This window comes from Schistocerca serialis, chromosome 7 (genome assembly GCF_023864345.2).
Source record: "Schistocerca serialis cubense isolate TAMUIC-IGC-003099 chromosome 7, iqSchSeri2.2, whole genome shotgun sequence".
Lineage (NCBI taxonomy): Eukaryota > Metazoa > Arthropoda > Insecta > Orthoptera > Acrididae > Schistocerca > Schistocerca serialis.
Window position 1 is genome coordinate 272318123 of NC_064644.1, and position 27669 is coordinate 272345791.

At 41.8% G+C, this 27669-nt stretch overlaps 1 protein-coding gene across 1 annotated transcript in view; it reads left to right on the forward strand.

Annotated features, from left to right (window-relative positions):
- LOC126413010 (protein inscuteable homolog) overlaps nucleotides 1-27669 on the forward strand; it is a 92217-nt gene that overhangs the window by 50226 nt on the left and 14322 nt on the right. Inside the window, exons 8-9 of the mRNA XM_050082902.1 lie at nucleotides 6158-6515; nucleotides 10028-10151. Of these exons, the coding sequence (XP_049938859.1) occupies nucleotides 6158-6515; nucleotides 10028-10151 (482 nt within the window). The remainder of the gene's footprint in view (nucleotides 1-6157; nucleotides 6516-10027; nucleotides 10152-27669) is intronic.

Consider the following 27669-nt stretch of genomic DNA (forward strand, 5'->3'; position numbering starts at 1 on the left):
AGTTGCTTTAACTTCTTAAGTTTTTTTCCAATGCAGTTGCTCATTGTTATTATTTTTTTTTATTCTCATGTAGTGCAACCAAATTTGCTGCCAAAACAAAGGTAACACAAATTGGCATTTATGTAAATTATTGCTAATTATTTGTGTCAGTGGTTACTAAACCATCACCTGCTTTGTCTACACATTTATTTTATAAATACCTTCTTCCTGTTACACAATTCATTTAACACAGAAATTTTATAGAACACAGTGTTACTTTTAATAGTTTTATTTACAGTTTGTTAGATCCTGAATGTGCACCCACATATGAATTTTTACTTATTTTGTGTGAATGATCAGTGAGGTACTGGTATTTCATAAAGTCTTGTCATAGACATTTCTTTCTGTTACTTATGAACTTCTATTATATATGAGGCATTGCATGTTTGCATGGTTTGACATAAAACATGTAAAAATCACCTTCATGTGGTGCAATCTAGTATTACAGATGGCTTGAAAACAGATGAAAATAATTTATTATTTCACTGTCAGACTCCTAATGAACAAGCAAACAAGTAGGTAGAATATCAAAGAAAACTCTACTGCTTTCAGAGACATACTACTGTAGGGAAAAGAATCGTTAGTAATTGATGGTATAAGATAGCATATAAGTGCATTATTTAAAAGATTCAAATATATTTGTAAACTAAAGTCTAATTTCAGAAAGTGATGCCTCCTAGCAAAACATTTGTTATATTGGATTAGATTGATGTGAATGTCTATAGGGGCTGGAGAATATTGGAAAGGGGGGGGGGGGGGGGACCCATAGAGAAAATTGCTGAAGTGTAAATTCATGTGTTTCAGATAGTGGAATGTTATAAATTACTAAATAGGATACCACGCAGCCAAACTAAACTGGTGGCCAAAATTAAAGCAACAAATGGAAAATTTGCAAAGTTGCATTCGTTTTGCCATATAAAGTATAAACGTGATAGTAAAGTAGAAACATTGTAAATAATGCAGAACGTAAACAAATGCAACATGCATAATGGTAGACAAAAATGTTCTTCGTGTTTTCAAACTTAATGGATCTGCTCACACATTCCGACAACTAGTTAATGTGCTCATTATGGGATGTGACCACCCCTGGCAGCAACACAGGCCTGACAATGACAAGGCATGCTGTGAAATATGTCATCAATCTCATGTTGAGGCAGTAAGAGGCAGTAACCCCCATACTTCCTGCAGAGCTTCTCGCAAGCCTTGGAGAGTGGTTGGTGGATGCTGACGTTACGCGACCCATCTCCCAGTGCATCCCAGACGTGCTCTATGGGATTCAAATCAGGATAGTAAGCAGGTCACACCATGCATGCAATATTTTCCATATCCAAAAAAACATCAATCACCCATGCTCTATAAGGTCGAATATTAACATCCATCAATAAGAGGTGTGGGCCCACGGCACCTCACGGCAACTGCATATGAGGTCCCAATATCTGGTCACAGTACCTGATAGTAGTTAAACCTTGCTGATTTATGTGTACAGTTTCATGAAGAAGTGTTCAAGTGATCAGCATAATCCCTGTCCACATCATTAGAGATCCTCCTCAAGATTAGTCTCTTGCCACACTGTTTGGGTCCAGAAATCATGTTCAGCATTCCCTCCAGATGCAAATCCATCAAGAATCACTCTCCAGATCAAATTGTGACTCATCTGTGAAAAGACATTGACCCACTGTTCAACCATCCAGGTGCCATGTTGATGACTCCACTCTAGATGTTCCCTCTGTGAAGAAGCATCAGAGATACACACACAGCAGGTCTCTGACAATAATGGACACACTGCTGAAGCCTCTGCCGAAGCCTAATGTACACCATTTGCCTCGATACAAAGTGTCCAGTGGATGATGTGAGGCCGGATACCGGTTGTCGTGCAGTACTAAGACAGTACCATTGTGCCTTTAAAAATGGGTGTCCATTTCATTTTCATTGAAAAAGGGGACATTTCGAATAAATTAGAGAAAAACCTGGGACAATGAAGAAAAAAAAAACGGGACATAAATATTGTATTGACTAAATTTAATACACATACAACTTTAACTTTACATCGTGCACTCAGATGATCCCAAATCACTTTTTACAATTATTCTGCCACACTATCACCGTACTTTTTACTTTTATGTACATTATCAAGAAGTGCATTTTCGTTTGAAATGGTATCATAAGTCAGTACACGATACACCATTAAAGTGTGTTCTGACAATGAGCAAAGCCCTCACTGTTTCAACTTTCATTCTGTTTTTTTCATCTGACCACAAATAGTTCACTAATGAAAACACACGTTCCACAGCAGCATTTGACCCAGGAATTGCCAGACAAAACTCCACCAAATGAATCCTGTTTTTCATGTTAATGTTGTTACTTTTGAAATAAGCAAATATTTTACACCACGTTGCACCAACGCTTTCTTTCTATCCTTCTTCACTTTTAATGAAGTTCTGTGCACATGAAAATTCATCGAACAGTTCGTCTTCATCAATAGGAAAATTTGGTACAATACTTTTAACAAAAACACAACAGTCCTGAATATCCTTCCACTGTAGCTGCTCCTTTTCAGTATTAACCCAGTCAAATGCTTTAAAAGGTGTGAGAAATGGTAAACACCATTCTTTAATATACTCTATGCAAGATTCATAGAAGATGTCAGCATAAACATGAAATTTTTCTACAGTAACTTCACTCTCTTCTTCCAGCTTTCTTAGAGTCTCATGTACAAAGGATGTAAGAAATCTTCCAGATTTTCTGCATTGTAATTTGCCCAATAATTGGTTTATTTCTTGATAAACTTCCACTATTGTGATTTCTTGTTTCTCAATACATTTAATTGTTGTGGAGAAAGGTTTTAGCTGGCTAACAAGAAACCGTAGAAGAACAATAGACACAGGGTTATCAAAGAATTGTTTAAGGATAACACGACACTTATCAAGGGAAATGAAATATGACACTGGACTCGCATTCGGGAGGACGACGGTTCAATCCCGCGTCCGGCCATCCTGATTTAGGTTTTCCGTGATTTCCCTAAAATCGCTCCAGGCAAATGCCGGGATGGTTCCTCTGAAAGGGCACGGCCAACTTCCTTCCCTGTCCTTCCCTAATCCGATGAGACCGATGACCTCGCTGTTTGGTCTCTTTCCCCAAAACCAACCAACCAAATGAAATATGATTTCAAAGCAGGAAATATCGCTACAATTCTTTCCAATGCTGGTAGCAGAGATAGCCACCTTGTCTTGCTGTGCCCAAGTACAGTTTTGTATTAAGTTTCAGTAAACTTACAGAATGACTTCAGAGATTCAACCCTTACTGTATATGTGTGTGTGGAAATGATGGTAGATTTTGTTTACAATTAACTGGCAGTCGATGGGTAGGCAATCCGAGTCAGTTCGTAAGGAATTGTGCACCACATGTGCTGGCCGGTCAACACCTACTATATTATTCACTGTGTTCCGTTGCAGTTTATAGAACAAATTGTTTTTTCCTTTACCCTGCTTACTACCAAAATTGGTGTTAGTGTTGTTTGCAGAAACTGCAATCAGCTTTCCCTCAAGATCACATTTCTTTAAAACCCCCAGCACATAATTCTGAAGTAAATCTGAAGTTTCTCCAGGTAAATTAACCAATTCGAGCACTTTCACCGTGATGCCATTTTCAGGGTGAAAATACCTGATAAGGAGAGGAACCAACTACAAATCCAGATGATTTGATGTATCAATCATTACAGAAATGAATCGAGCACTTTTCAGTTCATTTAAAACCTGCTGAGCTGCATACGGTGCAATAACATTTGAGATGATTGCATTACATTTTGTGTGTCCACATGTGAATTTAGGATTGAAAAGTTTTTAACAACTGCTGTAGTACAGTCCTTTGACTTAAAGCTATGGTTATGCATTGCACTGTGGTATGCAAATGTAGCTTCTTGTGCTGCCAGCTGTCTATCCATTTCTGTTACTGATTTTAAGTTTACATAGCAGTCACTCACGCATTTGTTTGCTCTTTTCGTTTGATCACTCACGCGATGTTTCTTCGTCTTAATGTGATTCACAATGTCAGACCTTCCACCATGACCAATAGCAAATTTTGATCTGCACAACGTACATTCTACAGTTTCTCCACTACCAGTGATAAAAGGAAACTCGCTTTTTATATTGCAGTTAAAATTACACTTTCGTTTTGGCACAATGAGACAGTGATTGTACAGTGCAAAACATTAACAGTGTGGTGACGAAAGCCAGAGAGCAAGTATCAAGGTGTAAAGTATCTCTGGACTGAAAGGACGGATTCAGTGGATCGATTTAGAAGAGAAGAATCTTCGTTGTTATTCGTAACCTATAGTGCGTTTAAAATTACTTGCGATTTCTGACAGCTCGATACATGTTTGGGGTATGCTGAAAGTCATCACACGCTTCCTAGCGTAAATAATTGCGCAGTTAATAGCAAGTCAAACAACCAGTAGCGTAAAATACTCTAGCCAAGCGGAATCTTAAGAAAACGGGACATTTGAGCGTCCCCAAAAAAACTTTCGGGACAGCGGGACATTTTGGTAAAAAACGGGACTGTCCTGGGAAAAACGGGACGAATGGACACCCTACTTTAAAACCAAATAACGATCGTCTATTTCTGATGTCACTTACTGCATTGTCTGTAACTGTGTTGATGTGGAACTACCCGGCAAACATTACCCTGTTTTATAGTTGCCCTGACGGCATCATTGTCATGTTTGTTCATTGACCGGAATGCCATCTTCCATGAAGAATGCAATCAAAGGCACATCTGTTGACAGTTTATATGATTATGTTGTGAATTAGACATAGGTTGGGTAAATAGCGGTTTGTGGCTTTAATTTTGACACCAGTGGATGATGTTCACAATAAGTGAAAATATAAACTACTGATATGACAGATATTACTAGAGAAGTGATAGGACTCAAGTAAACTAAGAGACGACAGGTATTACTAAACAAAAGTCAGGAGTGATTGAGGAAGTGGAGCACTGCTGCTAATTTTGATGAAATTAGCTGCAAAGAGTGTGTATATGGGTGTTATCTGCAGAGAAAGAAAATTCATACAATTGCTCTGTTACCTCAGAAATATGCTGCAAAGAGTGTTGATTACACAAATGTCTAGTGAGTTGAAACCCAAGTCAGGTTGTCCAGAACCGGAAAAAAGACCAAGAAGTTCTCTTTTTAAATAATATTTCACTACCTAACCACCTTTGTTCAACAGTCCAATCCAACTAAAGTTTGTTGTAATTCATATTTTATCTGCTTTGTGTAGCATAATTTTTTTTTGCATTGGTTGTACATTAACCCTTTCGTGGCTTCTGGGGCCAAGTGTCCTACCAGCCCGGCTGGATGAAGGGGGTGGATGCATTGTGTGCCTCGCCAGTGGGCAACTGACTCAGCCCTAAGAATGCTGCAGACTGCAGCCACAGTTGGCTAATTGCAAATTCCAGAGCTGATGATATTGTTAAAGTGTGGTGCAGACCCCATGGATCCAAATTGTCAGCAAGGCACCGTCTAAGCTGGTGGTGGGTCCATAATGATGTGGGCTGTGATGGAATGGACTGGGTCTTCTGGTCCATCTGAACTGATCATTGACTGGAAATGGACTACTTGGGGACCATTTGGGACTTTGTTCCCAAACAATGATGGAATTTTTGTGGATGATAAGGTGCCATGCCAGAACATTCTGGACAATGCGAGCCAATTATTTGGCCACCCACATAGATTTGCATGTCTCACCTGCCTCAATTGTCAAGTATATTAACACACAGAACAGGATAGAGACAACTGAGTTATTTACCACTAATTTGGTCCACCTTATCTTAGTCTTTTCGTGCATCAGTCGGCTACATTTTGTGTGATATACCTACTGCTCATTTGAACATAAATTAAGTTTTTGATGTACAGTGTTTAGAAGAATGGGGGAATTTCTTGATCTCTTAAGAAAATCTCCAACACTAGTTAGCAGCTGTGAAGTTAAATTTGTTTGTAAATAATTAAATTTTATTTTCAATAGTTGGGAACTCAATTTGTTGTTTTTTATGTTTTTCCAATAATAACAGACATATAACTAAAACTGGATAAATAATTTCAGTGAGTACTAATATTATGTTTTAGGGATGGCAACTCCAAAAGCTGATGAGCAGACCTTGCTGTTAGTAGCTGCTGCACTTGCCAATATGAGTCACCTTGAGCCAAGGTGTGTCTGGCCCCTATTGGAATATTCAACAATAGGTCACCTTCTGGCAGCAGTAAGATACCAAGGGCCAAATGCTCCTGTTTTCTTAAGAGAACAGACTGCTACTTTACTTGCAAATGTAGCAGCAGTTCCTGAAACAAGGCATTCATTGGCATCGCAGGGAGCTACACTTGCTCTTGTGTGTTTTCTTCAAGTACGTTCCTGCCCGTTGCAGACAGGAGCAGAAATTACAGCTGCAGAAAGATTACAACAAAAATCTGCTATTGCACTGTCCAGGTATGTGGTACACTATGTGATTTATTAAAAAGTTCTGAAGTTTTCATATGTATGTATGAGCAGCAAAATCTACTTTCGTGAATGTTGACTTATTAAGATACTCTATCACCATCAAGCTGGCTGATGATTACATATCATCATAAATTTTAGAACAAGATAGTTAGTCATACCACAGTATCACTTATCATTCTGGTAGATCCAATAAATATAACATGTATTTTTTCTTTTGTTTAGCACACCTATGTTTTGAAGAAAGCAAATACATAAGGAATTTTGTGCTATTAAATAAGAGATGTTTATGATCAGTGTAGGATAAAAGAATGAAAGCATTATAACTATTGTAACTTTATTAGAAATCTAGATGGAGTTACTACTGTTGTAGACAAGACTTACATTATTTAGGCCTGAAAGTTGAGAGAGATTATGGCGAATCCTATATGTTGAATCTGAAAATGAATTTATTGTTGGTTTACTAGAGAGAGAGAGAGAGAGAGAGAGAGAGAGAGAGAGAGAGAGAGAGAATTGCCAGACCACTTATAAATGTACATTGTGGAAGTGGAGGGAAAAGTTACCACTAACCATTTCATAATCATCCTATAAGAAATAGGCATATCTGATTCCTATTACCTGCCAAGCTAGAAGCATCTCAAGGAACTTGCTGAGCAATAGCTGAGTGAATTTGATAAAGAAGTGCCTCGAGTGCCAAGATTTCCAACACCACCATTTCTCTATCACTAATAGAATACGAGTATGCTTAATCCATTCATCACATTCTGTAGCTTCCATCATGTAGGAAAACCTTCAGGGTTGTGGAACAAATCAAAACATACATTAACAAAGGGGAGCAGCTATTAATACAGCAGCTGTGTACTGTTTTAAGGATGAACCATCACAACTTTGCCATTTACTGTTTGTGCTTATACAAGCTAAAAATAAAACAGTAAAAGTAGTTACTTTGAAGAAAAAAATGAAGAGTCCAGGATGGAATAACAATATTATGAAAAAGCCTGATTGCTAATCACTTTGAAAAAAGCTGCTGCTTGTTCAGATGATTGACTTTGTGTACAATAGTGGAATATTGGACATTTCAGAAAATGGAAATCTGACTGGAAGTGCATGGATTGCATTGTGAGAAACAGAGAAGTCTCCATAACTACTTTTGTTAAAAAATCAGTATAGGGCTACATGTAAGAAAACTTTATTTCAAGAGGTGGAGGTGCTAGATTGTAGACAGTCACTGTATCTTGCAAGCCTTCTTTTGGTTGCACATACAACATGGTTGTTTTTGACTGGCTCCTGTCCCTTGTCAAGGCATAAAGACCACTGCACACTTCATGCAGCAGAGAGACAGAGCAGTCACACAGCAGACCCTCTGCAGGTCAGTGCATAGCACTCATGCAACACAGCACTCTTGAGTTTGAAAGGAATTGTTCATTTTATAATTTTATTGGCGCTGTTGGCGGGTAACATGCTACAGTCAGAGAACCTCTGTTATCTGTTTCCCCTTATTTAAATTATAAACGGCATTGCTTTGTAGTCTTAATGGCTATGTTATACATTTACTTCTATAGTTGTGAGTTAAAAGAGCAGGTTTAGTGATGAAAACTTTTTTCCAAATCAAATATTAGAAAAAAAGCTACATAATGGGATTCTACATATCCAGTTCCTGGACAATATAATGGAACTTCTCACCATGTAGCAGAGATGCTGAGTGGCGATAGGCACATCAAAAAGATTCACACAATTATAGCTTTCAGCCATTAAGACCTTTGTCAGCAATAGACACACATACACACAAGCGTGCACACACTCACGCAAATGCAACTTGTACACGTCTGCAGTCTCAGATAGCTGAAACCACACTGGCTGAAGTTACTGTCCTTGGTACCTGTATACAAATATGGAGACAATATAATAATTTAAGCTTAATCAAAAGACTAAGTTTATCATCTGTACAGATTCCCTGTTGAACCAATGTTCTTGGTAGGAAAAAAGATCCAGTACATAAGGAATAAAGTATAATTATGCTCGATATTAGAGTATGCAGGGATTCAGGGGAAAACAGAAACTAAAGTAACTATTTAGGAATAGATTCAAAAAAGTTGCTCTAAAAAGCTAAAAATATGTGTTTATCTCTTACATAGGATTATCTTCTGTGGTGAAAGTGGTGACTTTTCATCTGTGCTTTACCAATCTCTCTATGCAGTTTTATTAACCACTAGCATTTAATATACTGATATGGAAACCTATTGTCCATATTATGTTTTTATGAGAGAAGTGTGGTGTGAGAGTCGCATTCCTTTGCAGAATCTGCGGTGTCCCCTAAATTGACTGAAGGAAAAATGAGGTGGTTGAAGTGTCTCTACCCCCCCATGCCCCCTCCTGCCAAAAAGGCAGAGGCCAATTGTCCACAACAATTACAATATGATCAAAACTTGTATTCAGTTTTTAAAGACTTTGTCATAATTGGTCCATAAGGCCCCAACCATCCTATTTTTCGTCAATCGGCCATCTAGCTGTATGTATTTTTTCTTCTAGAATGAATTTTAATCTATAAACACTTCATAATTTTAGAAAAGTTTATTTTTCACTTGTTCATTTTTAAACCTACTTTTAATTTAATTCAGTTTGAAGGTGCTGAAGACTAAATTTTTAGTACCCAGAAAAAATTTCTGTCTCCAGTTCTGGAATTTTGGTATGCTGTGGTAGCAATAGCTTAACACAGTTCTGTGAAGTACTTTGTTTTCATTGTATCATGCCCCCATGCTCCCCTCCATTTTCTCTCCCATTCTCCATTTCCTTCCCCATTTGTCAGCTGCAGAATATGTTACTGACTTCTATCTCAGATATTATTTATACATACTCTATTGTTTCCACTTTTTTGTTTACTTGGGTTTGTGTCCAACCATTACATATTTTTGCTGGATTTTCCATTCATATTTAAGATTGTTGCCATAGTGTTCGTACAGTAATTACTAGTCTTAAGTAGAATTGGTGTAAAGTTCTTCTTTGTCTTGTTCTTCAAGAATTACAATTGTATATTGTTGTCTAATGTATTCAGACAGCTGCCTCAATTGGTCTTTATTTTCTGTAGTTATAGTATATGGCAGACACACACACACACACACACACACACACACACACACACACACACACACACACACACACACAGAGAGAGAGAGAGAGAGAGAGAGAGAGAGAGAGAGAGAGAGAGAGAGAGAGATATTTCATAAAACTTCCTTAGGATTAAAGCATGTTATTGTTTAAAATTTCTATATTTTGAGAAGAGTTTCTCCCTGTCATCAACTAAGTCCATTGATAATCAATGACAAAAAGAATGTTATTTGGTCTGAGATTACTTAATATGAAATTTTTACACAAGTTAACATTGGCACGAGAACTATATTTAAATTTTACATAAAGTTGTTAGCTTGATCTTGATTTTGCTGTGTCCTAAAATAATGTATACCCATAAGTTTCAAAGATATTATATTTGAAATTGCTATTTACAGGCTTTGCACCGACAAAGCTGTGGCTCAAGAGATAGTAGATCTGCAAGGGGTAACACGACTGGTGAGGCTGTGCCGGGAAGATCGTGAAAGGAATCACAGTGATGGAGTTCTTGTTGCCTGCTTGGTAATAACATCATTTCTCCTATCCCAAACATATTCAAACAAATTAGGTCTTATAGTCTTAGGCCTATTTTCTTTAGTGTCATGTACACTCATCAGGTATTGTATTAGAGGCATCTACTATGCTGCATATAATACTCCTTTCTGTCTTTGTAATGAGAATGATGTATAATGGTTTCTACAAGACATCAAAAGAATTGGGGAGCCATTCCAATCCATGACCTCCTGCATCTAGTAATGAATTGGTGCCTTGTCGCACTGAATGTATGATTCACCTGTTGGATGTAGTATGTGACAGGTGGGGATGGATGATGGAACAGTAGATTCTGTAACATTTGTTGGTGAGATACAAAGATTAGCACATCAGGTACCACAATTTCATCCTATGCATACCCCCCTCACATGAGAATCCCTTCATCAGCTAACAGTATACTGTTCGCAAGGAGGACATCGCCTTTTATAGTTTCATTGTGCTCATGTCCTGCCTTCAATGTGTCTCAAGAGCCAACAGTACAGGTGACCTGTGGTTACATGAGAGACCCAGTGGTTGTTTTCTTGACCTATGTTGATGTCTTTGCTTTGTGGAGTGCAATTAAAGTAGTACACATGTGTGGCAGTGGCTTCTATATGCTGTAGAAGGTGGTGTTTGCGGATAATGTGACAGGCCACTGGTTGTGGTTGTTGCTGTTGCTCAATATTGAATTTGTGAGTGATTTGCTGCAATGCAGCCTGTGTGCTGACTGCTGTCATCAATGTGTTACCTGTGGTAGTTAACTCTGGTGGGGCAGGTTTCCTGAATTGAAGTACTCACAGTACATCTTTGACATAATGGCACTTGAGAAGCTCAGTGGGTGCATGAACTCGGAGGTGCGCTGTCCCATGTTCTGTGTATTCAGGACGTGGCCACAATCAGATTTTTTAGTATTGCACATCTTGTCGATTTTGCACTAGACTATCAGGCCAATAGCCAGTAGATGCTCTGACAACAACCCAAGTGTCATAGTTATTGGAGTGATCTTTCTGTGACACCATACCAATCTCTAATTCAGTTGCTCCATGGGTGTATACAGTTAATGACCTGAAAAAGTTTCTCAGTAGGTCGTAATTAAGAAACATGTTAATGCAGCTATTGCTACAGGGGAAAAAATCAAATTTAATCAGTAAAAGAAGATAAACTTGCTGCACTCCTTAACTGTAAAATCGTATAACAGTGTAGGCTTCTGTGGTTGGTGTCAAAATGATTAAAATTCTTCTAACCATGTCATTGTATAAAATACTTTATATTTTAAACTATTAAACTGACATTTGGGCTGTATTACAATGGCCTTCCTCTGGGCAAGAAAGGGTCTTGCCCTGAGAAAGGCTATTGTTATACAGCCGAAATGTTGGTTTAACAGTTTAGAATAGAAAGTATTTTATACAATGACATGGTACAACATTCAGGACCATTTTAATCATCTTGTCCAGTCATAGATAATATTAAACACTTCATATATTTTGTGTTGAAGTAACATTAAAACATACCATTTAAATTTTTAAATGCATTTATAAAATGCACAATGAAAGTGCCATATATTTTGCCAAGTGTAGTTTGTGTATCGTTAAGAATTTTGTTTTTACATTGGCTAATTATGTTGTCTCTACATTATTGCAGCACATTATTTATAATTTTAATTACAGCATAGTGAAAATTAAAGTTGCATTCTGTGCCAGGTGTGTGCGCACAACCACATTCATGCTCGCTCTCTCTCTCTCTCTCTCTCTCTCTCTCTCTCTCTCTCTCTCTCTCTCTCTCACACACACACACACACACACACACACACACACACAGAGAGAGAGAGAGAGAGAGAGAGAGAGAGAGAGAGAGAAACTTCCTTATTTCCTGTTGATTCCATATGATAGACTCAGTGACAAAATCACATGTAGTGTTCTTGGTATTCTGTAGCACTCTGCATGTTTCCCAGTAAATCTACCTCACTATTGTCCATTGTATGAATGCTAGCGAGGCATGCTCTCTGCTAGGTGCAACTACTGTACATCGTAACTGAAGACAAAAGGTATAGGAAAGAACCTCTGATTAGCCTACAAGCAGTCTTAAAACATATCTAGTATAAACATAATTTACTTCTGGAACACAGTGACCACCAGAAAATGTGTACATAGTAAGTAAAATGTTTCAACCAATTCTATACCTAGCAACATACCACTGTAGCACCACCACTATTTTTTGGCACTACTGAGTAAAATAATGATGCTGTCACAGCTGTTGCAAAAGGCTATGGGAGCGGGCAAGAATGAAGCAGAACAAAACACCATTACATCAGATGCAGCTATGCCACCAGATGATTTCAACTTCACAGGCTGAGCCAGAGGCAGCAACACATTAACAACAGCAAGTGGAAAGGCAGAGCAACTGTGGCATAAGCTGGATGTTTACGATACACCCCCTCCCCCCAAGCTATGGGCCTGTTTTGGCTTACGTGGTTGGAAGCAGTGCTTCGGCGAAACAAGTAGACACCAAACTAGCATAAAGCCAATCATTTTTACCCAAAGAGATCACAGTCTGGCAGCACTATCTACAAGGGGATGTCTATGCCTGTCAGCAGGAGACATGGTCCTGCAAGCAGCCACTATGAGACTTTGCATTTACCAACTGCAGGTCTACTGCTGGCACTAAATCCACTGTGGACTTAGCACCCTCCAGCCAGTGGACTGGACTAACTACACCCACAGCCAGCCTTCTACCCAGGGAGCAGCTGTTAAAGGCTGGATGGTGGAGCTGCTCAACCAAGGCATACTAATGTAAACTTCTGTTCACAAGAGCAGACACCGTTACTGGGTGCTGTCTTCTGCTGCAAGTATCATGGTGAGTTTCTGTGCCTATTAGCACACTCTGCCCAGAAAGTGCATGTGCTGCCATGGCCTCTGTACATCAGCATTCCCATCTAGCCACTGGCATCATAACATGTGCCACCAAATGCTGTCTTTGGCAAACGCCCAGAGGGGACTGCCACTGCAGAGCGTCCCCCCAGGGGATCCACAACTCTTTTGTGGATACGTGCGTAGCGAGCGCGGGACCCCGAGCTAATGTGGCCTTCCTTCCTTTCCAGGGTGCATACCTTCCCTTTCCGCATCCTTCCCCATCCCCCATCTTGCCCCCCCCCCCCCTCCCCCCCTCACCTCTGGCTCTTTCCTTCCCTTTCTCCCCCTCTGGGAGTATGGTTTGTGCCTACGTCCGGAGACGGACGCTTGTAAATGTACCGCATTCTTCGCCTTCCTTGCTTGTATGTCTTCATCCTTCCTTTGTCCTTCTCTTTTCCTTACCTCTTCTCTTTATCCTTTTCTCAGCTGCAGCGTTTGAGACCTCTCTTCTTTCCTTTCCCTTTCTCTTTCTTCCTCCCTGTGCGTGTCTGAAGGCCGACCCACGCACTTCCATGTGTAGCCGGTGACGGGGTAACGCATAATTCCCCGCCCCGGGTAGACAGGTAGGACACGTACGTACCCCCTGGTAATGGCCAGGCCCAGGGAGGGGTGATTACCCGAGCTGATACCTTCCGAAAGTGCCGATTGGTCCCTCCGTCCGTTTGTTGGGAGGTGTGACCTGAGGTGTGAACAATCACCTAAGGCGGGAGTGCCCTCAGAGAGGGCCTCCACAAGGGAGGAGTGCGCCATCGGAGACGCCGGTAATCATGGGGGATTCTTCCGCAATGGTTTCCTCACCTTCCACTATGTCTGCTCACAAACGTAAGTTCACTGAGTCTCAGCCACAGTCAGTTCTTCCATCGTTGCCACAGTTCCTTGTTGTTTCTCGGTCTGACGGTCACGACTTCTCCACGGTCAACCCTTTCATTATTCAGAAAGGTGTCGACGCAATTGCAGGTCCTGTAAAGTCTTGTTCCAGATTACGGAATGGCACCCTGTTGTTAGAAACAGTCAGTGCCCTCCAGGCACAAAAATTGCTGCGTACCTCACTACTACACACCTTCCCTGTCCGGGTGGAACCGCACCGTACTTTACATTCCTCGCGTGGAGTCGTTTATACACGCTCCCTCGATGGATTGTCTGACGAAGAAATTCAGCACTACCTGTCTGACCAGGGCGTAACGGCTGTTCATAGGGTTATGAAAAGGGTTGACACGAACATCATTCCAACCCACACTGTCTTCTTGACATTTGACAAAGTTCAGCTCCCATCGAAAATCAAAGCAGGCTATGAGATAATTTCCGTTCGCCCTTACGTCCCAAACCCTACGCGTTGCTATTGGTGTCAGCGGTTCAATCACACCAGCCAGTCCTGTTCCAATCCGGCCAAATGTGTTACGTGTGGCAAGGATGCCCATGAGGGTGCTTGTCCACCTCCATTCCCTCGCTGCATCAACTATATGGGTGACCACGCTGCTTCCTCTCGAGATTGTCCCATTTTTAAGGACGAAAAGCTCATCCAGGAAATTAGAGTAAAGGAAAAGGTGTCGACCTTTGCTGCTCGAAAATTATTCGCCAGTCGACAGCCCACCGTGCCTCAGAAAGGAAAATACAGCACTGTCCTTGCTTCTCCTCGGCCAACAAAGGAGGCGGCCACGCAGACTTGCGACCTCACCTTTAGTGCCACGGTCGTCAGATCAGCCAGCGCAACCTCACCACTTTCGCCTGCCCACTCTCTGGCTCACCCTTCGTCGAGTTCTGCTAAATCTCGAGCCCAAAAGTCAGACACCAAGACTTCGAAAAAAGAGCATACTCGTGAAGAGTTTTTACGTACGGCAACTTCCCAACCATCGGTTCCTCCTTCCTCTAAACATCATATTTCCAAGAAGGCTACAAAGAAACCCAGTTCCTCTCCTTCTCCGCCAAGGCGTGTCCCATCTACAGCACCACCTGGCGGAAATCGCCCTCGGCCGTCTTCTGTGTCGCCGAGGCGCACTGCTGGCGGTCGATCAACCGGCTGATCGCTGGTGGCAGGAGCTGCTCCTGACCAACCTATGGATCAGGCTCTTCTGCCTTCGGCTGAATGCCATTCCATGCTGTCGGTCGCAAGCTCAGAGCAGTCGTTGAGTTGACAGCGACCTTGGTCACACTCCTCCATTTTCTGTTCACCATATGTCCATTATCCACTGGAATATCCGCAGTATTAGAGCCAATCGGGATGAATTGTCGATCCTCTTACGAACCTACTCGCCGGTCATCTTCTGTCTTCAGGAAACAAAGCTGCGTCCCCATGACCGCTTTGTTCTCCCTCATTTTCAGTCCGTCTGATATGATCTCCCCTCTGTTGAAGGCACTCCAGCACATGGAGGACTCATGATTCTTCTCCATGAAACTCTCCATTATCACCCAATCCATTTAAACACTTCCTTCCAAGCTGTCGCCGTCCGTCTTTCCCTTTCCGGATACACGTTCTCTCTTTGTACTGTAGACATTCCATCGTCCACACCAATGGCACGAGCTGATCTCCTTCATCATCTTGGTCAGCTTCCACCCCCATATTTGCTGGTTGGGGACTTCAGTGCCCACCACCCGCTTTGGGGATCTCCACATCCTTGTCCACGTGGCTCACTGTTGCTAGACGTCTTCCACCAAGCAGATCTAGTTTGCCTCAACACTCGGGTCCCTACATTTTTGTCTGCCTCCACGACAAATTTATCTCATTTGGACCTTGCGGTCCGTACTGTTCCGCTAGCTCGGCGCTTCGAATGGTTCGCCCTTGATGATACACACTCGAGTGACCACTTTCCATGTGTCCTTAGACTGCAGCCTCAACTGCCCTACATGCGCCCGCGACGCTGGAAGTTTTCCCAAGCCGATTGGACACTTTTTTCGTCTCTAGCGACATTCGATGACCGTCACTTTCCCAGCGTCGACGATGAGGTCACACATATTACTGACGTTATTCTTACAGCTGCGGAACATTCAATACCACGCACCTCCGAATTGCCCTGGCGGCCCCCAGTTCCTTAGTGGAACAAGGCATGCCGTGATGCAATACGTGAGCGGCGACATGCTCTCCGCGTTTTCCGCCACCATCCTACTTTGGCCAACTGTATCCGCTATAAGCAGTTCCGAGCACGATGCCGTCGTGTCATCCGCGATAGCAAGAAGGCAAGCTGGAAATTCTTTATTAGCTCATTTAACACCTTCACTCCCTCCTCGGAAGTTTCGAGTTGGCTTCGACGGTTCTCAGGCGCGCCTAGTTTCTCCCCGGTCTCTAGGCTCACTTTCGGGCATGACACATTAGTGGACCCCGTCGCAATTTCTAACTCATTGGGTCAGCACTTTGCTGAGATTTCGAGCTCTTCAAATTACCCGCCAGCGTTTCTCCCGAAGAAACGTGCAGCGGAAGTGCGACCTCTTGCTTTCTCCTCTCAAAATCGCGAAAGCTACAATACTGTTTTCTCCTTGCGGGAACTCCAACATGCACTCTCTTCTTCTCGCTCCTCCACCGCAGGACCGGATGGTATCCACGTCCAAATGTTGCTGCATTTATCAGCCCATAGTCTGCGTTACCTCCTTCACCTTTATAATCGAATTTGGACCGACAGTACTTTTCCCAGATGATGGCGGGAAGCTATCGTCGTTCCTGTTCCGAAACCTGGAAAGGACAAACATCTCCCCTCTAGCTATCGCCCCATTTCTCTCACGAGTAGTGTCTGTAAGGTTTTGGAGCGTATGGTGAATTACCGTTTAGCGTGGTGGCTGGAATCCCGCAGTCTTTTAACACCTGCCCAATGCGGATTCCGAAAGCATCGTTCTGCAGTTGACCATCTTCTTGCTCTCTCCACTTATATCACGAACAATTTTCTCCGGAAACGCCAAACAGTAGCAATATTTTTTGATCTGGAGAGAGCATACGATACCTGTTGGAGGACAGGCATCCTCCGCACACTGTTCTCTTGGGGCTTTCGAGGTCGGCTGCCCCTTTTTCTTTGCGAATTTATGGCAGAGCGCACATTTAGGGTGCGGGTGAACACTACTCTCTCCCGTACTTTCTCCCAAGATAACGGGGTACCCCAGGGCTCCGTGCTGAGTGTTGTACTGTTTGCCATTGCCATCAATCCAATTATGGATTGTCTCCTTCCTGATGTCTCGGGCTCCCTCTTTGTGGACGATTTTGCGATCTACTACAGCTCTCAACGGACCAGCCTTCTTTAATGACGTCTTCAAGGATGTCTCGATCGCCTCCACTCTTGGAGCATCGAAACCGGCTTCCGTTTTTCTCCCAGTAAGACAGTTTGTGTTATTTTTTGGCGACGTAAGGAGTTTCTTCCGCCCTCCTTACATCTAGGTCCTGTCAACCTTCCGTTTTCAAACATCACTAAATTCTTGGGCCTTATGTTTGACAGAAAACTGTGCTGGTCCTCCCACGTTTCCTATCTTTCGGCTCGCTGTCTGCGATCCCTCAACACCCTCCGTGTCCTGAATGGTACCTCCTGGGGAGCGGACCGAGTGGTCCTTCTCCGCCACTATCGCGCCTTAGTGCGCTCGAAATTGGACTAGGGAAGCATAGTCTACTCCTCTGCTCGGCCGTCTATTCTTCGGCGTCTCGACTCTATCCACCACCGTGGATTACGTTTAGTGTCTGGAGCTTTTTACACCAGCCCTGTGGAAAGCCTTTATGCTGAGACTGCTGAACCTCTGCTGTCCAATCGGCGAGCAGTCCTTCTGAGTCGTTATGCTAGCCATCTGTCTTCCATGCCTGCTAATCCAGCCCATGACATTTTTTTTGACGCCTCCTTTGATGTAGGGTATGCCGGCCGCCCCTCCTCCCTACTAGCACCGGGAGTCCGCTTCCGTCAACTGCTCCATTCTCTTTCCTTCCGCTTTCCTAAAACCTTCTTGACAACTTGGGGTACAGCACCGCCTTGGCTCCATCCCCTGATCTGCCTGCTCCGTGACCTTTGTCGATTTCCCAAGGATGGTACTCCTTCACTTGTTTATCGTCGGGCATTTGCTGCTCTATGTGCACAAATGACGGACGCCACATTTATTTACACTGACGGCTCGAAAACATCGTTAGGTGTAGGGAGTGCCTATATTGTTGGCGACACCCCAAATCACTTTCGGCTTCCCGACCAGTGTTCGGTTTATACTGCGGAGCTTTACGCTGTTCTCCAGGCTGTCCACTACATCCGCTGCCATCAGCGGATACAGTACGTTATCTGCTCAGATTCTCTCAGCTCTCTCCTCAGTCTCCAAGCTCTTTATCCTGTGCACCCTCTGGTCCACCGGATTCAGGACTGTCTGCGCTTGCTCCACCTGGGGGGCGTCTCGGTGGCGTTCCTCTGGCTCCCGGGACACGTTGGTATCTGTGGAAATGAGGCGGCCGATATTACAGCCAAGGCTGCAGTCTCTCTTCCTCGGCCAGTTATTCAATCGATTCCCTTTGCCGATCTACGGAGCGTTCTATGTCGACGTGTTGTTCATTTATGGCACACGCATTGGTCGACACTTACCCATAATAAATTGCGGGACATGAAAGCTCTTCCTTGTGCTTGGACCTCTTCCTCCCGAACGCGTCGTCGGGAGGAGGTAATTTTAACTAGACTATGGATAGGGCACTGTCTTTTTAGCCATCGACATCTTTTAAGTGGCGATCCTCCCCCACTCTGTCCCCACTGCTCTCAGCTGTGGACGGTAAGACACCTTTTAATTGAGTGCCCCTATTTTAATCCGTTACGCTCCCGTCTACAGCTATCGCCTGATATATCGTCGATTTTAGCAGATGACACGCGCTCAGCCGACCGCGTTCTCAAGTTTATTAGTGCCAGTGAAATGATGTCAGTCATTTGAAGCTTTTTTTGGGGACAACCAACCCCTTTCTGTAGTGGATTTTTAAGCCTTCCTTCTGCTTTTAGTTTCTCCAATTTTATGACTTTCGTTCCCATTGCTGCTTGGTTTTCAATTTCGGTTTTTTACTGTTTCCTAAGTCACGGACCGGGCGCTAATGACCATAGCAGTTTTGCGCCCTAAAACCAAAACAAAACAAAAAACTGCAGAGCGTAGCTACGAGTCTTGTAGCTGTTCTCCTATAAAGTGTGTGAGTACGACTAATAATGACATTTCTGTGATCGACCATCAGTCATCATCTTGATGACAACCCACCGCCTCAGTTCAACCCTGCTACTGTAGAGATCATTCACCTGGGCATTTCCATTTTGGTGTCAGATTTGGGATCAAGATCTGCAGCTGGACCAGGAACCTCGTCTAGAGCCACAACTTCCAGTGTAAACACATAGTAATGTTTAATTTTGTTTTTGTATGTGAAATGTGTCAGGTGAACTCTGACAAGTTTGAGACTGTGTAAATATGAATGTTGGTTTTCACCTGCTTAATACAGGAAATGTGCCTTATCATGAACAAGAGGTGTGACTTATTGTCTAGAAGTATATAGTGTATTAATGTGTAGTGATTCTGGAGGTGAAGATGAGTTTTATCAAGAAGTACTATGATAGAGTTATAATTAAGTCATTGCATTTTTGTTGTATGTACTGAATAAGAGTTTCCATGATGTCAGAGTATGAGAATTATAGGAAATATGTGCTAGTCAGTGTCATTTAATAGGGTTAATTATCTCATTGTTGATACTACAGAAAGATCCCTGGAGGGAATGTTGCTAAGAGTAGCAGCTGAGATAGCTCAAAGTACTAACATCGTAGAAGTTAAGGCGAGTGACAAAGAATCATAAGCTCCAATATCGTGTGAAAATGTGGAGTCAGGATCATCTGTAGTGCCAGACAGAGTAAGTGTATGTTCAGGGTGTAGCTGGCCGGAGTGGCCGAGTGGTTCTAGGTGCTACAGTCTGGAGCCGCACGACCGCTACGGTAGCAGGTTCGAATCCTGCCTCGGGGATGGATGTGTGTGATGTCCTTAGGTTAGTTAGGTTTAAGTAGTTCTAAGTTCTAGGAGACTGATGATCTCTGCAGTTAAGTCCCATAGTGCTCAAAGCCATTTTTCAGGGTGTATACGACCCGGGACAACCGGGAGATCCGGAAATAACCCGGGAATTTTTTCATCCGAGAGAAAACTGGGAAAAACCCTGGAATTTTTTAGAATTCTGGGAATTTTTCAATGTTTTAGTTTTCCGTTAAAGTTCTGTAATTTTGACTGGTAAGAACCGTTACTCTAACAAAGGATATTACTGTATCCTGCTACTGCAGAATAATACTTCAACAATAAAACATAAACGAGATAAAAAAAGGAAAATAACTGAAATTGTAAAGGAAATGCGCCATATACAACAACGACACATAGTCCTCATGCAAGCGTCTGCCAACAGCAAATATGTCAAAGGCTTTATGAAGACTATGCAATACTTCATAACAACAAATTCCCTCCGATGAGCATGAAGTCACAACTGTTTACATTTGATTCGTGTTAGCAATTACAAGTGGGCTCATGCGCATGCGCTGTTGAGGCGTGTTTGAGTAGTAGATTCTTCCACTTCTGGCTACAGGAATGTGGCCGTTACTGTGCAAGCAGTTGCAGCAAGCAGCTAGACGCTTCCGAGAAAAGGGGGCACCAAATTCATATTCTCGAGGAAAAAAAAAACGTGTTTCACAAAGTGCCCAGCATCCAGCACACGTTCATCTATCGATCATTTATATGATTTTGAAACACATCCCTGTTGGTTTTTGTATATTTTTGAACACATTTTAAGTTCATTTCTGAATGAATCATAAGTTGAATTTTGAATACGTGCATAGTGCATGTGATGTGTCTGTCAGGAGAATCCCCATCGCATCTAGAAATAAACTTTCCACAGACAAAAGGGGATTGGGCTATATGAGCTGAGCGGAGTAAAGCCAAATGGATGAATGCCAATGCTGTCGTGTTATATGGTTGACTGGGTTTTCAAATGATCAGCGTTGTTATAATTATTAGCGAAATCCATAGATTCAGTCTACCAGAATGGAAATAAATGACCCTACAGAAATAACGAGTGAGAAAGATTACGTATTATCTTCTTGTTGTATCCAAGAAAATGAAATTTTGACAGAAAATTTTTAGCCAGATCGCTACACTAGGAAGGACCAATTGTACAGTCCCCCGGCTAGCAGCCGCTTAAGTTCTATTTTGGAACTAACAGAGAAAATGTTTTGTACACCTAACCGCAGAATAGTCGCGGGGTAACTAAACCGGTGATTGTGGCAGGGTTAGTGAAGTTAATCGGCAAAGAGATTTTGACAATGGCAGGAATAGCTACAGAATTGGTGATGACAAGATTGTTAGAATGAGGAAACAGAAGAAACGGGGACATTACACAAATTATGGAAGAATAAGACGATTCCAAATTTATATAAAAATTTCGTAATACTACTTTTCGATTTCATGCTTGAGAAACTGGTGTGTATGAATGAAATGTGAAACTATTTCCTAACATAAAGCTTTTTGCTTGTAGTAGGCCTAATAGGCATTTGACATTGGTACTTTGTGAATTATATTCTGTTGTGTTATAAAAATGACCATTTGTGCCAAAACAGTCTCACTTATTTGGTGTGTGTTACAAAATTGCTGCAATATTAGAAATGCTTATTTTGTTTTATCTAGCATACAGTGACAAAATAGACGTAATCAGATCGAGAAACCACACCAGTCTTGGGTATTATTAATATTAACAGCTTTTTCACTATTAGATAGCAAAATTTCGATTTTCATGTAGCAAAACGTTTGATGAACTTTGGTGAGGTAATAGATTCTTGCACAGAAAGGAAAGCATGCCATGTAAAACTGTAACAAGATTAGAGAGGAAAAAATGCTAGGAGCTAAGGATTGAAGAAATTTGTACTTTCTTGCTTGTCTCTTGTCTATATTGGTTTTATGTATCCTATATTTAATTTTATGTCACACAAAACAGCAAGTTATTAGCTAATAGGCAATAAAGAGTGCAAATTTTCTGAAGAGGTCTTGTTCTCCTGATTACAAATAATCCCATCCGCTATTAATGGCGAGTTAAAAAGAGAGAGAGAGCGAGAGGGGGGGGGGGGGGGGGCAGGCTATCAAACCGGCTGACTGGGGGCAGGAGAGGTACCACAGGACATTTCAATTTCCACTGTCCTGAATATAGTTTGATGGCATCGCTTACAAAATATACACGTTTCAATTCCACAGAGTGAAATAGTGACGTGCGATACAAGAATGCTGTATGATGAGGCGTGGCATTGCACTTTGGCACACTTAAGACCAAATAACATGTCTTACATTTTCTCGAACACACGTTTTATGTTTCAAACTTTTCAGAATGATGTGCCCTACAAGATGCACATGTTTTTGAAAATTCAATTTCTTTTAGTACTGACTCGGTTCGCAAATATCGTAGATCTGGGGCTGACGCACAGAGCATCCTGAGTTATAGTGAGAAGTCTCCACGTGACCCGTGTTTACGTTTAGTGATTTTGCTGTGTCCCCTTCGTTTACTCTCACGTCAAATGAAAACAAAACAGATATCTGTGGCCGGGATGTATCAAGTGGATTAAAATACATTCACATAATTACGGAAGGCTAAAATATGTTATTAGTTCAGATTTTTTTTTTATTTCCACCTTTCTGACTGTGTATATTAATTTAAACCATTAACTTGTGTGTTACCGCTACTTAACAATGATGTTGCTATTGGCTGACTACATCACGCATCCTATGCTCTAAATATTCGCTGTCATCGGCTGGTGAGATCACGTGACATAAGCTATGACATCCACATCTGCGTGATTACTCTGCTATTCATAATAAAGTGCCCGGCAGAGGGTTCAATGAACCACCTTCATGCTGTCTCTCTACAGTTCCACTCTCAAACGGCACATGGGAAAAACGAGCGCTTAAATTTTTCCGTGCGAGCCCTGATTTCTCTTGTTTTACCGTGACGATCATTTCTTCCTATGTAGGTGGCTGCTAACAGAATGTTTTCGCAATCAGAGGAGAAAATTTGTGATTGAAATTTCATGAGAAGACCCCATTGCAACGAAAAATGCCTTTGTTTTAATGATTACCACTCCGATTCACATATCATGTCTGTAGCACTATCTCCCCTACTTCGCGATAATACAAAACAAGCTGCCCTTCTTTGTACTTTTTCGACGTCATCAGTCAGTCCCACCTGATGTGGATCCCACACAGCACAGCAGTTCTCCAGAATAGGGTGGACAAGCGTAGTGTAAGCAGTCTATTTTGGTAGACCTGTTGCACCTTCTAAGTGTTCTGCCAGTGAATCACAGTCTTTGGTTTGCTCTACCCACAATATTATCTATGTGATTGTTCCAATTTAGGTTATTTGTAATTGTAATCCCTAAGTATTTGGCTGAATTTACAGCCCTCAGATTTGTGTGACTTATCGCATAATCGAAATTTAGCTGATGTCTTTTAGTACTCATGTGAATAACTTCACACTTTTCTTTTTTCAGGGTCAACTGTCACTTTTTGCACCAAACAGATATCTTATCTAAATCATTTTGCAAGTCGTTTTGATCATCTGACGACTTTACAAGACAGTAAATGACAGATCATCTGCAAACAATCTAAGACTGCTACTCAGATTGTCTCCTATGTCGTTAATATACATCAGGAACAATAGAGGGCCTATAACACTTCCTTGGGGACCGCTGGATATTACTTCTGTTTTACTCGATGACTTTCCATCTATTACTACGAACTGTGACCTTTCTGACAGGAAATCACGAATCCAGTCGCACAACTGAGGCGGTACTCTGTAGGTATGCAGTTTGGTTAGAAGACAGTTGTGAGGAATGGTGTCGAAAGCCTTTTGGAAATCTAAAAATATGGAATCAATTTGACATCCCCTGTTGATAGGACTTATTACTTCATGAGTATAAAGAGCTAGTGGTATTTCACAAGAACGATATTTTCTGAATCCGTGCTGACTATATGTCAATAAATCATTTTCTTCGAGGTACTTCATAATGTTCGAATACAGTATATGTTCTAAAACCCTACTGCAAATCGACGTTAGTGATATATGCCTGTAATTCAGCAGATTACTCCTACTTCCCTTTTTGGGTATTGGTGTGACTTGAGCAATTTTCCAGTCTTTCTGTGAGCGAGTGGTTGTATATAATTGCTAAATATGGAGCTATTTTATGAGCATACTCTGAGGGGAACCTGACTGGTATACAATCTGGACTGGAGGCCTTGCCTTTATTAAGTGATTTAAGCTGCTTTGATACAACGAGGATATTGTACTGGTCCGTGACCGGCAGTACCCAAGATCGATTAACAACGACAAGGGATCGTGCTGTACCAACGTCTCTGTGCCATTACTGCAGAATATCCTGTTGCGCAAAGTACTTAGGCCACCAGTCAACCAGCACACCTTTAATTAGGTACAGTTTCTTATTTTTAACTAGATGTTAAGACTGTAGAACGCTATCTAATTGCAGAAGATTCCAGTTGGAGAGGAGCCTCTGATGACATCTAGAATCTAGTCCGTGCCGCAATCACACTGGCAATGAACCAATCGGACATGAAATCAGCCTTAGTACAGTTAATATTGCAGCCACCTCAACCGCTGACCATGCAAACAGCCTGTCTGCCAAATAATGGGAACAACACCCTGCCTAGACACGACGCCGAAATCATACCAAGACACAACAGAACTGCGAATAATCACTTAACAATATTCACACGCCAATGATTACTGAAGTTAAGCAGTAGTGAATAAATGGGCCCTATTTAATGAACCACTCTCGTTGTCTATGATACTGATCTCGTCAGAGCAACAAATTACTTTAATTTCAGTACCTGATTATCTTGCGTGATGATAAATGCGACATCCAACTAGCAATTGTTATCTTTTGCAACGAGCTTTTCACAATGCAGTACGTACTCTCTGACATAAACTCAGAACTATTTTATTACTTGTACTAAAATACCAATCTGTCTACCGTCTTGAAATGATTATTCTGTTTGTGGACACTTCCATCACTACTGTTCGGAATTAAAACATTTTTAATTCTCCCTTAAATATTTTTCCAACTCGACGCAGCGATAATATGTAAGTGATGAGACTTCGCATGTGTCACAGAACAACGAATCTTTGTTAGTAGCAAAATCTTTGGCCTTTCCGTAAATAATTCAATTACTTCAATTTAACTTATTCATCATTTAGAAAACTTTTTTCCTCAATTGAAATCTTTTCTTTAATATTGAGAAGATCTACTTTCAGTAGCTTATTTATAATTTCTGTCGTTCAAGAACCTTTTACCAAACACATTTGAAAACACCACATTATACGTGATATCGACTCCACTGTATCAATATCTCTAAATTACACTCTTTTATACTTCCGAAAATTATGTAGATATATTCACACTAGATACCAATTAAATAGACTGGGAAGTTTCCTTTAACCCCAATGAAATTGGATTTATTTTCCTTCTAGGTATCTCAATACACGTTGGTTATCACCAGTAAACGAGTCCAGCAAATATATTATCAGTCCCCACAATACGGAAACAAGTCATAAAAAAAATTAATCAAAAATCCTAATTGTCACCGCCACCTGTCAGCTAACTTTAAGTTACAATTTAAAAGCAAATCTTGACCTCTTCAGGCGTTGACCACACATGACCCGCTAAGTTCCCTAACATTTATATCGGCCACTCGTCACCTTGATGAATCAAGTTTTGGTTTAGCTACGTGTAGCTCGTTAAATGGTTCCTTCAGTTTACTATCGCTTGTCTACTCAGTGATACGTGCACACCATCACCATATAGTGAAACAGTTCATTGTTCTATGAGCCAGTTCGCTGTCTGCTGCAAGCTAGTGATCTTGAAAATACAACTACCAACATGTGTTTGAGGCTTCCCTTCTCGATACACACATGCACAATAGCCAAACCACCTCCATAAAAGCGACAAGCAACCCAATTACCTCTCGTCGCGACCACTCAACATACAATGCAGATGGGATATCGGTCAGACTGATTCCACAAAACTCAGCACCTAATAAATCAATCTCTCAATTAAATCAGGCTCACGCTGGACTCACCCCAGCAAATTTTACGAACGAAACTGTTCCCACAACTATAATCGACAGAATTCTGTGCACTCTCCCAAGACTTAGGTGTCAACTGAGTAGCCTCACTACACCATGCAGTGAAATGCCGTAAGACCAGACCTGATATACACCACTACCACCACTTGGTCGGTGAGAGGTCTATCCAGGAACTAACTAACCGTTTTCATTGTACAATAAGAACCATTTAAAATGAACAAACACGCAATGCCACGCCAACTTTTAACAATTAATGTAATAATCATCGATGCTGTCGATTCTTCGCAATAGCGGCCGGCTGCTGCGCGTTGCTTAGGCAGCATCTCTGGACGCAACGAGGGCAATACGGTATATCACTGCAGTCGCACATACTCGCCACCTGCTATTCCGTAGACGCTCTCATATCATCTAGAACACAATTTGATTTTGGTTTTACCACATCATACACATATATTATCATTACCACCAGGTGTTATTATTGATTTATCACACAGGACACTCAGAACCAGTGAGGGTGAACGTACCTCGTGCATTTTGACACAGCACAATATCTATGAGGGTATTTCGGAGAGTAAAGATACACCGTACGCCAGAGGAACAGAAGAGTTTTGGCGAACAAGTTGGCAACACTGGTGTTAACCTTGAAGCGTTAGCTTTCTCCTCGCGGTCATTTGGCAGTGGAACGTTGCTTCTGGTTGGAGTAGGTCACGTTTAAAATGGCTGCACCGATTCAGAATCCCGCCAAATGCGAAGTGCGCTCCATCTTACGTTTTCTTCATGAAAAAGGTCAACGACCAGCGGATATTCACAAAGAAATTGTTTCTGTTTATGGGAACATTGTGAATCGACAAAATGTAATGAAATGGTGTCGTCATTTCTCTGAAGGTAGGACCGATGTTCATGACGATCTGTGATCTCTGATGCCCTTCTTCGGAGAATGGAGGAAGTAATTCGTGTGAATAGACGTCTCACATTGAAAGAATTGCTTCAGATCATACTGGACGTGTCAATGACAACTCTTTATGACGTTGTGACTGTCAAGTTAGGGTACAGGAAATTGTGTGTGCGCTGGGTCCCAAAACTGTTAACGGAAGAACACAAAAAGAAAAGGATGGGCTTCGCACTCGACTTCCTCACACGCTATGCTGAAGCAGGTGACGAGTTCCTTGATCACATTGTGACAGGTGACGAGATGTGGGTTTATCATCATACACCTGAATCCAAGCAACAATCAATGCAATGGCGCCATTCAAATTCACCAAAAGCCAAGAAATGTAAAACGTCGATTTCAGCGAAGAAAATCATGGCTTCTGTTTTTTGGGACAGACAAGGCATTCTTCTGTTGGAATTTATGCCTCCTGGAACGACAATTAATGCTGCTGCATATTGCCAGACTTTGAAACGTCTTTGAAGGGCAATTCAAAACAAACACAGGGGAATGCTGACAAGTGGAGTCCGCTTGCTTCGTGACAATGCTTGGCCTCACACAGCACTCGTAACCAAAGCACTACTCAAACAATTCAAACAGG